The sequence below is a fragment of the Euprymna scolopes genome, chromosome 16 (genome assembly GCF_053919585.1).
Source record: "Euprymna scolopes isolate OS-2025 chromosome 16, ASM5391958v1, whole genome shotgun sequence".
In the NCBI taxonomy this organism is placed as follows: Eukaryota; Metazoa; Mollusca; class Cephalopoda; order Sepiida; family Sepiolidae; genus Euprymna; species Euprymna scolopes.
In genome coordinates, this window is record NC_136497.1 from 29,142,578 (window position 1) to 29,158,216 (window position 15,639).

General features: G+C 33.3%; 1 protein-coding gene across 1 annotated transcript in view; it reads left to right on the forward strand.

The window, feature by feature from the left end:
* LOC145295910 (uncharacterized) overlaps nucleotides 1–14,821 on the forward strand; it is a 220,837-nt gene extending 206,016 nt beyond the window's left edge. Inside the window, exons 11-14 of the mRNA XM_080141681.1 lie at nucleotides 5,076–5,187; nucleotides 7,350–7,484; nucleotides 10,730–10,858; nucleotides 13,693–14,821. Coding sequence (XP_079997807.1) covers nucleotides 5,076–5,187; nucleotides 7,350–7,484; nucleotides 10,730–10,858; nucleotides 13,693–13,853 — 537 coding nt within the window. The 3' untranslated portion in view covers nucleotides 13,854–14,821. The remainder of the gene's footprint in view (nucleotides 1–5,075; nucleotides 5,188–7,349; nucleotides 7,485–10,729; nucleotides 10,859–13,692) is intronic.
* The last annotated feature ends 818 nt before the right edge of the window (nucleotides 14,822–15,639 follow it).

The following is a 15,639-nucleotide window of genomic DNA, read 5'->3' on the forward strand; positions in this document are numbered from 1 at the left end:
GTGTGTGTGTGTGTGTGTGTGTGTCCTGGAGATGGATATATTTGTTTGAAATAGCTGAGTGGTCTTGGTTACACTAATCAAGTAATAACATAGTAAGTCGCCTTAATGAACAGTCAAAGCTGGTAACATCTTTAAGCCTTAAACTTTTGGCATATCTTTCAACATCTTCTCCAAACTGCTATACTCGTACGTATTTATGGTTTACACCAGCCAATCATATTATTGTGTGAAGGAACCCAAATGTATTCATATTGATTACATCACTTATATATGTGTGTGTGTGTGTGTGTGTGTGTGTGTGTGTGTGTGTATGTGTGTGTGTGTGTGTGTGTGTGTGTATAGTAACCTATAGTGACAAGTAGTAATAAGTTTGTACATCTGAAAACAAGAATAAGTTTAAAATTTCCAAAATCCATATTAGAATTATCCACAACAACCCGTGACATAAGAGAAAAAGTACTAGATAAAATTAAGTTTTTAGTGACAATCGTCTGAAGATTGAAGGTTCAATTTTAAGTGCAGGCGATACTAAGAATACAATTGGAAATTACTTAACACTGCTACCTGGTCATATGATTTAAGGTGAAGTATCTTCATGTCAATTTGTTGTGACAAATCCTTGTACAAAGAGACTAAAAACATTCAGGGATCATGTATAGTAGGTAATTCCAACTCTTCTCTGAACCTTCAACCTCTGGAAGAGTGTCACTTAGAACTGAATTTTTGCTTAATGTGGTGATACTAAGAATATAATTGTGAATTACTTAAGACTTCTACTCAATCATGGCTGACAGAAGAAGAGCATGCTATCCCTGTGGATTAGATATATGGTTCTATTCGAAATTGAGTGTAGATTATCAAGTTTAACAAGATACATCTGAAGAAGGTCAGAGATTACATCGGCTGAAATGTGAAAATAATACTAACGGTGAGAACAGTACTCTAAATAATTCAAATAATACACATTATCAATCCTCATCTAAAAAATTCAGAAACATAAGAAAGCCACCCTTTTTAATCACTATTCATGATTTTGAATATTTAGTCAGGGTTTGCTTTCAGGGAAAGTATCCTCATGTCATGTTAGTATACCGTTACAATTCGTTACAATTCGTCGCCGGCATAAATATATATGCCATGACCGTCGTGCTCGGCACAAATAAAAATGAAGAGATGACAGACAAACATCAGCTTCACAAGCCAAATGAAGACGATTAAGTTTATATCATCCAAAGGCAAAACAAAAACAAAACAAAGTAGTTTATAAAATATCGGACAGATTCCTGAGGAATGGTTAAAGTAAACAGATCGATGTGCAACTCTCAACTTCTCTCTTTTCCTCTCATGATGTCAGCCGCCTTTCAACATCGCAACTTCATAACTCGGCTTTACAGGACGCTTCTCCTTCGCAAAGATACTCTCTTTCTTTTACTGGTTACAGCAGTTGCTTTTCACCATCGCGACTTTACAAAAGCTGCTCTTTTCGTCTCTCTTTTCTCTTGCAATGTCCCGTGCCACCAAGGACCACCTCAGCAGCATGCCGGGTTAGACTGTCCTTGGCAGCACACTGACGAAGATTCCTTTCTGACAGCATGCCAATCAAGACTCTCTCTATTTCACAAAAATCGCCATGTTTATATGCAAATTGGCCAGTGTGTCGCAATATAGCTTTTGATCTTGACCACCATGTATTGGCTAGATATTGATACCCGGTATAACTGGAAATGTTTTCTCAATCATTAAATCATTTCTCTGATAGGCTCATAAGAGTAGTGGTTGATGGAAAAAAAATCAGAGGCCTGTAGTATTAATGCTGGAGTCCCTCAAAGGTCCATCCTGGGCCCAACTCTCTTCATGATCTACATCAATGATCTCCCAAAACACATACTTAAATCATTCGTTGACATCTATGCTGATGATACGACCATCTATGGCAACACATCAAAGGCCGTAAATGACAAAGTTCTCTCTGATTCTCTCTCCTCTGATCTCGAGTGCATGGTACAGTGGGGGAAGAGATAGCTGGTTACTTTTAATGCATTTAAAACTAAGCTCCTATCTTTACATCATCAACGCTCTGATCCCCATCTGGCATCAATTGAAATGAATGGCTCTCGTCTTGGGGAGGCTCCATGTTTTGACAAGCTTCTGGGATTGACCTTTACTCCTGATCTGAAACGGGACACATACATCAAATCTGTTTCCAAAGTCGCTGGAAAAATGGTGAGATCCTTCTACCGCTCCAGTAGATATCTCACTGATGAAGCAATTCTCTATCTATATAAAAGCCAAGTACGTCCAAGGATGAAGTACTGCTGCCACATCTGGGCAGGAGCTGCTAAAAACAGCTTATCCTGCCTTGACAGAGTACAAAATAGACTTTGTAGCTTAGTGGGAGATGCTCTTTTCTCTTCCCTGCAACCTCTCTCCCACAGGAGAGACATTGCGAGGCTGTCTTTATTTTATCGTTACTTCCATGGCAAGTGCTCGTCTGAGCTCCAATACCTGGTCTCCCCCTTGCTAATCTTTCACGAAAAACACCTGTCTAGCTGAAACCACTGTCAAAAATTTTACCCACTCTTTATCTGTGCCAAAACCAAAACGTAGATTCCATGAACAAAGCTTCTTTCTTAGAAGTGCACGCCTGTGGAACTCTGTTCCGTTTGCCTGTTTCCCACCTGATTACAACCTGGATGTCTTCAAGTCCAACATAAACAAATTCCTGATGAACCACCCCCTTAAGTAGACACTTTATCAAATCTCAACACTAACGTACTGTACACGCAATAACCCTTATCCCCGAGTTGCTTCCAGGCCTTGATAAGTGGTGACCACCTTGTAAAAAAACAAAAAAAAAAAGCAATTCACATATATCAAATGTCGACCTGGTCACCTACCTTCATTGTTTCCTCCATCCTATTTTTAGCAATGAGTTTTTGTTTACAAAATTTCCTCAACCCTGACCTATTTGCTAACTTAATGAAGACAAAAAAATATATAATTTAGCAAATTTCTTTATTACTATTTTAGGTCTATAATGGAACGTCGTTTAGCTCTGATCCTTTATTTTTTTCTCGCATTTCTTAAGAGGAATGGCGTGCACCAACCTCTGTCTGTCACATTAGATTGTGCAGACAAACCTCCTGTACAGAGAAACCTTAGACACTTGAGGATAATGTCAAATAGGCATTCAAGTTCTCTCAATAGTAAATGCACAAATGTACATTCAAATTCTGGCTAATTTTCAAATTCCATTAATAAAAAAATATGCACAATTTCTTTGTTGGTTCATCATTTTGCCAGATTTTTTTTTTTTTATTAAGTTTAATTTCACCATTACAGATTTTGCCCCAGCATAAATAATGTCCATTGGGATGTGAGAAGAGTCTGCAAACATTCTCCATTTCTGCTTTTACTTTTTGTTGTTGTTATGGAAATCGCTCCAGACAAAGTGGGTAGCTAGTTGATGTAAGAAGCTAATAATAATAATAATAATAATAATTCAAGATCAAAAACTATCCAAAGATAGGTGTTAGATGGATAAATAGATTCTGACCAGGAAAACGGTGATTCTTGCCCCTTTGTCAGAAACATCACCCATGGAACATGAGGACTAAAAGACAAAATAAGAGAAGTGAGAGTTACGAGGTTGCCAAAAGTGAATCCAAAATAAACTTTCTACTCTCCTAAGTAAATAGGAATAGTAGTTTCACTTTGTCCTCTTTTATAATTTCTTTTATGCATTCAACTTCTATCACTTCTACCTCAGTAAGTTCTGTGATCTTGTCTTCAGTATTTTGTAATTTCAGTATTGTGTTCGTTTTTACGTGTAGATGTTCTTGTTTTACTTAGCATCCCGTTTTAAAAGTGTGCTTGTTTAATCTGTGACCAACAGTTACAGAAAAGTCAATATATCTGCTTCATGTTCTTCATGTAATTCAGCTTCTTTCTCTTATGTCTATTCTTTTGCGATCCATTTTTTTTCCTCTGTGTGATCTTTAGTTTATGTGGATCATATTCATTTACCTGGATTTGACCGGTTGTACTTTGGTACCTAAAATAAAAGAGTCAATAATAACAGGATACTGACCAACTCCTTCATGTTTGTTATTAAGGGAGCATCTACTGATCATGATGCCCAGATCTTTCTACTCATATTCACGGCTTTTTTATTTGCTTGGTGTCATTTTTCATGGTTTCTTGGTGTTTGTGACAACACCAAGCCCAGACTTAATTTACTTTTTATCCTGACATAGGGATAGTGTACATCTCTTTCATATGTAGAAATAATGCAGCATAATCATGTTGATACACAGGTTCTCGTTATATCACCAAAGTTAAGCAAGGTTGAGCCTGGTCAGTTCTAGATGGGTGCTTATTTGAGAATACCAGTAGGAGGATGTCGACATTGTCCTGCAAGAACTAAAAAAACTTAACATCATCTCCCTTGACAAGGATATACATGCGACTGGGAACCGCTTGTGGATTTAATATTCCCTTGACACTTCCTCCTCTGGAGAAAGTTGGTTTAACCTGCCCAAGGTGAATGTTGTTGACATACACACATACATGTATGTAGAAATAACAGTAGACTATCACACACAGAACAGAAGGCCACTAAAAACAAACTAACACAAAGACATAATGTTATCGATATTTTTCTCAACTACTAAGTAAAAATAGTTGAAGAGAGATGGTAGGAAAAGCGATATTGTTTGATGATTACGTACATAACAATTTGGGTTGAGATCCAAGTGTAGTATGTTCTGATTCTACACAAGTTATTTTGTCCTTAGTATAGAAGGGTTTCCCCTACATTGACTAAGGCATTTTTTCTTTTTTTTTGCCTACTGCTAGAGTGCCCCTTTTTGAGGAGCTGGTTTTCCCCCACCACATAAAAAACGACCTTGTGTCACATATTACTCTCGTGGCAAAGCAATTAACTACTAACAGAATTAACATACGGTTTCTTGTCAAGATTAAGAATTTTGAAAAGTTGAAATATTATTTTCAGTTGGCAAACTATAAAGTAAATGGCAACGTGACTAAAATTTTAAATTTTGGTTTCTTCATAGATTATAAAACGTAGAAGTTTGGAAATGCTGGTTTCTGTCACCATGAAAACGGATTGCAGCTCTGAAGTTCTGGGAGAAGTCACTGGTGCCATATCGATTCTTGCAGCTGAAGGTAAGTTGACTAATCTTTTATTGCTGCAGAGAAAACAACATTGCATGTCTGAATAAACACGTTTCCCATTTATAAGTGATCCGGAAAATGATGACGTGACTACAACTAAACATTACGCAACCAATTGTGTGTACATACAGAAGAAATAAATCTGTTATGTAACTGCTACAAATATATTGTATTTTTCTCGTTTGGATTGTCATGTTTTATAGTTACCTTTTAGTATTTTTTTGTTTTTATGTTGGAAGTGTTGGTGGGTACATGAGAAAATTAATGCGGACGAATGGATAGAATCTCCACCTCTCTTTCACTCTCCATCTTAATTTTGTATATATATATACTATATTAAAAAAAACGAAGACTTCAAAAAAGGAATTGATAGCAACAAAAAGTGTATTTCATTGTAAGTTACAATTGTTTCAATACCAGTTGGACAATTTCTAGCATTATGGCGTTTGAAAATTTTCACATAACCAGCATTTCTTCAGACTTCTTGAATAAAAAACACTTTGACAATAGAACATTGTTAAAAGGAAATTCCCTTAATGGAAATGAAGTATGCAAATATATATATATATATATATATATATATATATATATATATATATATATATATATATATATATGCATGGTAGGGTTAGGAAAACCTATTAATTCTCTTTCTCAAACCTCCACATTTTTCTAAGTTTTTAACTTTCTTCATATTCCTGTACATATAGATATGTGTATGTGTGTGTGTATACTTGTGTAGCTATCTATGTATATATATATATATATATGTGTGTGTGTGTGTGTGTGTGTGTGTGTGTGTGTGTGTGTGCGTGTGCATATGTGTACATATATATTAGGTTTAACCAGTATCTTCATCCCTTCTTTTCCCGGACATCTGCATCTCTCTTTCCCCTTCCTCTCTCCTTATATAGGTCTATGTATATATATATATATATATATATATATATATATATATATATATATATATATATATATATATATATTATGCAAATGCATATGTATGTATGTATATATATATATATATATATATTTATGTATATATTTGTATGTATGCATATATATGTGTGTGCGTGTTTTCAAAACACATTTTCTCTAAGTGTTGATTTTATTCATATTCCCGTATGTATATATGTATTTTCTATACACCTGTATCTCTCTTCTCCCGCCCCCCTCTTTCTCTCTCCCTACATATGCTTTTATATCTGTGTAGGTTTGTGTACGTATGTATAGGTACATACGTGTATGTATATGCGCACACGTTTACATATGTGTGTGTATATATATATGTATATATACATGTTTAAAAGAGCGTTCCATATCTGTTTCAAAATACAGTTGAAGTTGAAAGCAACGTTTTTGTTCCTGTTTTTTTTTTTTTTTTTTTTCGAACGAAAACAAAGTAGCCGTTGACTTTCAAATGATTATACAACATCTCTCCTCTATACGTTCTTATAGTGTTTGGATTTTTTGTTCTCTTTTGGAATAAATATCGTTGGAATTCAAAATATTAAACAATTAAACGTGCAACTTCATTTACTGTTTAATTTTTTTTATATGTATATATGTATTGTGTGCATGTGTGTTTTTGCATACTTATATGCATATGTATTTAAAACTGACATAGCACCTTCTTATTGGGTAAAGTTTCTCCTCCTTCCTCTTCCTGCCTCCATGCATGAGCATCTCTTTAACTACACTGAGGAAGACCGATGGATCGGTCGAAAAGTGTGTTCTTGTAAAAAAACGTTTAATTTTTTTCAAAATGATATTTTGTATTCCTGCATGTCACCAATACAAAACGAATAAAAAAAAATCCTAAACTTTTATACTTTTCATATATATATATATATATATATATATATATATATATATATATATATATATGAAGGGGGTTAAGATTTTTCAAATTATGATTTACAACCTTTTTTGTTCATACACAAAGATTACAAGATAAAGTTAATTATTTTCTTATTCAGTACTCCATCCTTGGACGATTTATCAGATATATTGCTATTTAGATACGACTTTGAAAAGATAACTTCGTATATTATATTTTAAAAGATTTAAATAATTTCTCTCGGAATTTTCTATTATTTGTTCTAATCTTTTTTTTTTTTTGTTGTCCTAATATTTTTTTTTTTTTTTTTTAGATGATATCAAATTTTGTTTACTCCAATTGGAGGAGGGCAAAGTTTTCCAGCAATTAGTGATAATGGCTTCTCAAAATCCAAACCCTGAAGTCCAATATAATTGTGCAGGGACAATATGTCAAATACTTATTAATGGTACGTAAACTTTTTCTATCTTTATCTACAATAGAACCCCGGGATACGGCATTAAAAATTAATAGCAAAATACGGTATAGTATATAATACACATGTATATAATCAAATAACTTTATAAATAACACCGTAAGGTGAGGTAAATAAAGTAACCAGGGGGGGGCACCGTATCCCGGCGTTCTACTGTATTTCTTTATTTCCTTTTTTTCTTTTTCCCTTCTTTTCATTATTTATTCCTTTTTTGTTTCTATCTTTCTTTATCTATTTCTTTTCTTTTTTCTCTCTTCATTTTCTAATTTATTTCTTCTGATGTTATCATATCATGCTATCTAAATATATTGGATTCTTGACCTAAAATGCATTAATGTTATTTTTTTGTTTTCCATTTGCAAAACTCAAGCATGTTCTGCAAGGCTAAAAATACAAACAATTTTCCTTTTATAAAGCAACCAAACCAAACAGCATGAAAAAATATTTGAAAATATAAACAACTTGATGTCATAAAAACTTTTCCAAAATGACTGGATTCATCATTAAATAGTCCGAAAAGGGTTGTTATGCCATAAAACGAAACAACCAAACCAATTTATTTCTTTTTCACATCGTTTCCTTTTTATTTTTCCTACATCTTTTTTTATTTATGTTTCCTTCTTAATTTTCTTTCAATCTACTACATTTACTGAGGCGCCAAAATTTGAAAGAGTCAAAAAATTACTTTTTCTTTAAATTGTAATACCAATTTAAATAATCTAATATACTGAATTTAATTATCGTTAAAAGATCAACAAAAATTTGATATAACTTTAAAAGCGATAAAATAGCATGCAATTTTAACTGGGGCATCATGGTATAACGATATCCGCACTCGATCATAGTACCTGTGGTTGAGGGTTCAAACCCTAGTAGAGTCAGCTATGCTGATGAGCCGTGGTACGTCGAAAAGTGTAGATAACTGTTTCATAATTTAAAGAATCGATCGAGTTACTGTATATATTTTTTATTACTATGAAAACGATACATTAAATAGTTTCCATTTACTTGCACCCCCGCCCCTCCCCAAGGGCAAAGTTAGACACAAGGTCGGTTTTTAATGTGGGAAGAATATAGTTCCCTCAAAAGAGTCATTCTGAATTTGGACAAAAATAAAATTTGTTCAGTTTAAAACGATGTTTCATTCACTGCCTGAGGACAAGAAAAAAATAAAGTGTAATATTGGAACATCTATTACACTTTGCTCTCAGTCCCAAAGCTTTCCAAACCGCGTGACCACGCGTACTATCCGACTACATAAAAACCCTGCAGCTAACAACATGTGGACTTAATTCATTGAACATTCTTCCATTCGACCTTATGGCGAAGAAAAGAAAAAAATATATATAGATTGACAAAAGAGTATATCTCCAAAATATATTTCTAAAGAAATAAACACTCGTTTAGTTTATAAAAAATTTCGCGTTGCAGTTATTTAGCTCCAAACGTGTTCAATACATAGCTTATTTTATTTTCAAATTTCACTCAACGCCTCTAATGGATATAAACAAAAAACTACTCAGATCTAAAAAAAAAAATGTAAACTGATGTACATGTCTTTATTATCTGTTTTTATTTAAATCCCATCTAATCTTATTTGTAATGTTTAGACTGCTATCCTTATCTTATTTTATTTTATTTGACTCCTTTCCAGGAAGTAAGGCACAAGGTCAAATGGGGGTTTGATGAAAATGTTTCCGTGTAATGAACTGGATTCAAACTTGGCACACCTAGGTTTTCGGTTCGCGTTGATAATCACATAGCCACCGTCACCTCCGTACCCTTCCTCCCCGGATGTTATTGCCGTTGTAACCTCTGATCTGCAATTTGGGAATTTTTATATGGAACTCGGGAATCTGTGTGGAATTTTGAACCTAATCCTTTATTTCATCAGTGGGCATACAGATTCATGAGTTCCAAGATGAGAAGAATAGTGCGAATAGCATTGGATTCTTTATATGTTCCAAAATTTTGTTCAGAACTAAAAATTATCATAAAAACATCAAACATGGAATGGAATGAGAGCAATCTAGTCATGTTTGGATTTCCTAAAAATCAAAAAGATGCTGGAAGAAAGCCAGAAAGTAATACAGTCGAAACTGAATAGAATTTTGAACTCAACCTTTTATTTAATCCACTGATGCCTCCGTGACAGATGAACACCCACTTCAAGGGTAGCTGTGTATGTAATTGTAAGGCAAGGGTTGCACAATCCACAACCACACTTCTGAATCAGCACTGTTTGAGTTCTCGTGACAAGAAGTACTAGATGACTAGAAACAATGCCGAGATAAGTGGAGAGCACATACAGCACCTATAATTCCCAAATGGTCGCCCATTTTAATACCGACCAGGCTGAACGTTGCTCAGTTTCGGTAATCTAATGGAAATTGGTGTGTTAACGTGATTATGCCATATATTATTTAATTCACAGGGGTAAAATATTCTCATTCCATCAGCTATGACTAGGAAGAAAACTTAAATAACTTATATTCTTAGCATTGTCTGTACTGAGGATTGAACCTTCAATCTCTAGAAGACTGTCATTTAGAACTGATTATTACCTAACACTTTGTTCATTGTGTTAAGGGGCCATGACGAAAACAAGTCCAAACAATTCAATATTTTTTTTTTGTGGAAATTGCTTGAGACAAGACATGAAACTAGTTCATGTGAGGAGCTTAAGCTTTTTTTAATACCGTTTCAAAGTCAAAAAAACGATAGATTCGAACACAAACTACAGCGATTCTTCTCCCTTTGTCAGAAACATCGCTCATGGAATGTGAGGATTAAAGGACAAAATATGTCTGAAAGTAAACAAAATATTCACTTTACTCTCCTACTATTATGAGGGAGAAAACAAAGAAGACAGTTTATGATGTTACAATTACCAGATATTTTTTCCAGAATTTTTACCAGATTACCAAAAATTCTTGATTATTGTTCCCAGAAATTCTGATTACCAAATTATTCATTTGTTCCAGAAATTTTACCTGTATATTAGATTATTACATTTTTCCAGAAATTCTATCAGATTAACATATTATTTTTCAGAAATTCTACTTACTAGAATATTAATCCTTTAAAATTTATCTCATTACTAACTGATTATTATATTATTTTACTTAACCAAATTGTTTTTTTTTTTGCTCATTTTTTTGCTCATTTTTTTCCCCATAACTTTTACCTGAATTACACAATTGTTTTGTTTTAAACAGAAACTTTAACTGATTACCAGAAAGAAGAAAATTTACACAACATCATAGTCTACCTTGATACATTCCTCAAATCCACCGATCCAAACTTTGTTCACCTTTCTCTTTGGACAATCAGAAACCTCGTAACAGGTGAGAATTGTTCCTAGCTTTTTTTTTCTTTGTTTATTTTCATAAGTACTTCTGTGAAACCTGACGTAGTTATATGGAATAAGTCAGAAAGAGTGGCAACCTTGGTTGAAGTGAGTGTCCCTAATGATGGAGGTCTGCACAGAGTTGAAAGAGAGAAACAGACCAAATATCAAGATCTCATGTATGATATGAAAAGAAACTGGAATCTTACAGCGATGTAAATCATACCAGTTATTACGAAGAAGAACCTGAAGTCCTACTTAACTAATATTCCTGGTGAACCAAGTGCAAAAGAGATCCAGACAATTGCACTTAAGGGAACAGTGAGGATACTAAAAAGAGCTCTCGGTTGGTTTCAATAAAAAGCAGGGGAATGTTGGCTGCTGGTTTGGCTACCCCATATCAATCATTACAATCTTCAAAGAAAAAAAGTGAAAAGCCTCATTCATGAGTCATTTGAAGAGTGAGGAATTGGTCCATCCAATTAATACTGTTCAGATTTCAGAATACTTCATCTGCCTAAGACTATTGGGTATTTATGACTGAAACTTGGTGGACAAGTCATGCATAGAGTGAAGCTTAAATCATGACCCCTGAGCCACTCACAACCAGTTTTACTCATGAAGTCTGATTTACTCAGAAGTTCAATTTCACTCTTGACCCCTGATTCAATAAGTCTAATAATACAAACCAAAGAGTGACACTTGGAGTATCGATTTAAATAAGTGATGTCAAGACAAGTATACATAAATACATTACATATAAGAATAGAAAATATTTTGGATTATTGGGAAGAAACAGCAGCAAAAGAAACAAAGACAAGAAACAGCATGAAAAAGAGATTAGAACATTGAGAGTATACATATTTAACATTGCCACTGCTGGTTTAGTATTATTAGATTGAGCTCATGTTCAAGAGAGCTAGAGAAATATACAAGACTAGACTAACAGGCTGCCTGGCGTTGCCCAGTTGTGAAATCCTATTATAAATTTCTGTACTATCTGTGGATGTGTGTGTGTGTTTAAGTCAGCCTACAGGCAACCCACCCAGGCAATTTAGGTACCAAAATGAAGCTTATGGACCCAGCGAATGTTTTAGCGGTATTCATATACATGTTTGGTGTATGGAAATGCAAAATAAATGCAAAGTAGTAGTGGTGATAAGAGTTAAATCGGTGGGAGTAGCAGTAAAGACAAAAATAGTAGTGGTGATAGGAGTTAAATTGGTGGGAGTAGCATCAGCAGCCTTTAGGCAAAGTTGTGGTGAGAGGCATTAAATCGGTGGGAGTAACAGCAACAGTCAACGATTAATATTAGTTGAAAAATACAAGATTTTTTTTATTTAAAAAAAAAATTACTTCCATTTTCTCCATCTGATTAACAAAATAAAAAAAAAGGACTTTCTCTGATTTGCAACAAAAAAAAAAAGAAGAAATTAAGTAAAAAGGTTTCGATTAATATTGGTTGAAAAATACAAGATTTTTTTTGCTTACTTTTTTAAAAAAAATTACTTCCATTTTCTCTGTCTAATTAAAAAAACAAAAACAAAAAAGGGACTTTCTCTGATTTGACCAGGATGGTCAGTTTAGACCAGCGGTCATTCTTTCACAATATGCAGCCATCTGGCTGCAATAGGGCTACTTGTATGCAAAATTATCATATTTTAATTAATGATGCAGATTTTTTATTTATTCTAAACAGAAATACCATAGATATTAAACAAAAAAAAAATCAAGTAAAAATAAAAAAGAAAATGGAAATAAAATAAGACATGTATATGAGTATTATGTTTTTTTGAAACAGTGCACTTCCTGTAAGTAAAAATAATTACTCGAGCTGAGATCGAAACCAAAACCTCAAGACAGTGAGTAAAGTACGATAACCATTAGACCACCTTGAAACGCACTTTAAAAATGTTTTAAAACTTACTTATTCTTAACATAAGGAATCTTTCGTGAACCATTCACGCATGCACATTCGTGAAACAGTTGACAAACTGATAAGAATCTGATGACCCACACTAACGAATTTTGACCCCTTAGAAGCTCGTTTTTCTTCAGATGACAACTGATTAAAAAGTTTTCCACATATCTGAATACCCTATATACCAAATTTCAAGTTTATAGATCAAAAATTCGTTAAGTATATAGGTTGAAAAGTATCCTCACACACACACACACATTCTCACTTTTGTAGATACAAAGATTATAATTTCCTGATACAGAGTTATATCCCTTTTTAAAAGACAGCAGCCATTTAAAAATAATTCCAACATAGACAAAGTATTTTTTGGAAGGAATTAAATCATATTTTATTCTTCTTGGCAACATGCAGCAACGATTTACATGAAAATCTATTAATATTTAAATGTTTTTACTCGCCATTTGCTTTGTTTTTTAAACAATGTCTTTTTTCCAAAATATTGTTTTGTTTCAAACAAAAAGAAGTAATACTGTATGGACGAATACAGAGTTACATCCCTTCATTTAAGAATGTCTGTCTGGTAGTATTTTCATTTTCCTTTGTTTTGCCTTTCTTTTTTTTAAACTATGACTTTGTTTTTTTTTTCAAAAAATATTATTACTTGTTCAAACTAAAAAGAAGTAACTCTGTATGGATGAATACAGAGTTATATCCCATGTTTTTTTTTTAAAAGACAACAGCTATTTGAAATAATTCTTACCAGGTCAACGCATTTTTTGGAAGGAATTAAATCGAATTTTATATTATTCTTCTGAACATGTACCAACGATTCAAAAGAAAAAACAAATGAATAAGTTCTTGCAAAACAAAATTTTTAAATCCCAAAGAATAATTTTTTCTTTAATTTTCAGATGACACATTTTCCGATGCTTTCAAAGATCATGGAATCGACACTGTCATCCATGAAGTCATGGCTACCGGTGTTGACTTGGAAACTGGAACTATCTCCAAACTTGCCAGACGTATACTCAAGCACTTAGCTACAGATGATATACAATCATCTACACCATAGCACACCCACACACACACACACAAAAAAAAAAAACGATCACAAAAAACATCGGTTAAATTACTCATGAATCACAAAAGGGAAAAGGGATGGCCTACTTTCCGAAGACAATGCTCTGGATACATTTTCTGGATCAGCCATCCACACTATCTTCGCTTTTCAAAATAGCAACTCCTCGAAACAAGATTATGCAGTTACAGTTGGGCCCAAGTTTACAATAAATGATTGCCGATCTTTTGCTTTGGATAGTTATATTATCAGATTTAGAGCCGAGATTCTCAGCCAAGAAATGATGGTGGTCTGTCTGTAGACACCAGAGTTGTAGCAACCCATATTCCTACATTACTTGCAAGGTTTATTAATTTAGTCAGTGGATTTCAGTACTTACAGTCAGTCCCGAGTATTGACAGAGAATCTATAGTCAGTCCAAAAAATAGCTAAAGCATTTTGCAATTTGAAAGCTACAAAAGGTATGTAAAAATGCAGAAATGCAGACAAAAATGAACGTGCAAAGTGTTTGTTTAGGATTAGAGTTTCGCTAGAGATACAATTAGATAATTTTTTAGTTCTTTAAAGTGAAAACAAAATTGTAAGTTGATTCCACCATTTCAGGAACTGACGAAGGATTTTTCATCAATATTTGGGACTAACTCTGTATGTTCTGAAATCCATTGGATATTTATCCTTAAACGTACCATTTGTTCCTTAGAAATTTAACAGGAAATAAGTTTTAATGTTATTACTTTCACAAAATCTCTAACATATTAGTATGCATAGTGTTTCTGTTTCGATGTCTATATGTACAAGTAGATAATCTTTTAAGTGAAACACTAAGGGAGATAATTCATTAGATATTCAAACGAATGTAAGCATCAGCAGGAGTTGAGTGAAGTATAATTTGTAATATAAAAAGACAACTATTTTTTCCATGTGAATTTAATTATAATAAAATTGGGAAAGATATTAAACAGCATAATCGTACTAGTTATAATATGTTTGATTGTTTATTGAAGTGTAAATATATGGAGAATTTTGGGCAGTAGTGCACTTTAACTAAACAGAAGTATTTTTCTTTTTTGTTTTCATTTTTGGGAGAAGTAGAGCAAGTGGGAGACAATCCAAATTTTAATGATTTTTTTCCAACCCAAAATTTTCTGTTAATGTGAAACAAGTTCAATAAAATAACAAAGTAACAACAGCAAACATTACTTACTGATATTAAATAGTGGAATGAGTGTATATTAACAGCATGTATTTAACAGATTCTCTTTAATATTGTGATATATACAGTGCGTGACGTCTAGTGGTTAAAATATTCTTCTGTTGTTGTTGTATGTATGTGTGGATGTTTCACATATTATAAAACAGTTCATTAACATTCAGTCAAAAAACATACCTCTCCATTGTGGTTTATGTCTTCTCATTATTCATCTCCCTTCAAAGGAAATCCAACAACAATAGGTTTTAAATTTCATATAACTTTATTCTTGACTTCGCATCAGGGCTGCAAGACTTAATTTTCTACATTATGCTAAAGTTGCATTTCTCTCAGCTTTCAAAACGCGGAGACGATATCTTTCATGTCCGACTTTTCCTGTCTCTCTCCAAACTCTGACTAAACTCGTCACGTGTATTATTAAGTTATCTCATTACGTCATCAACTCCACGGAACCAAGACACAAATTGGATGATCTACCTTCGTCATATATTTTATTTATATTCTAACATTCTTTTCACCGTATTAACATTTTTGGGAAGTTTTTAGCATAAATAATTTTATCTGTGAATA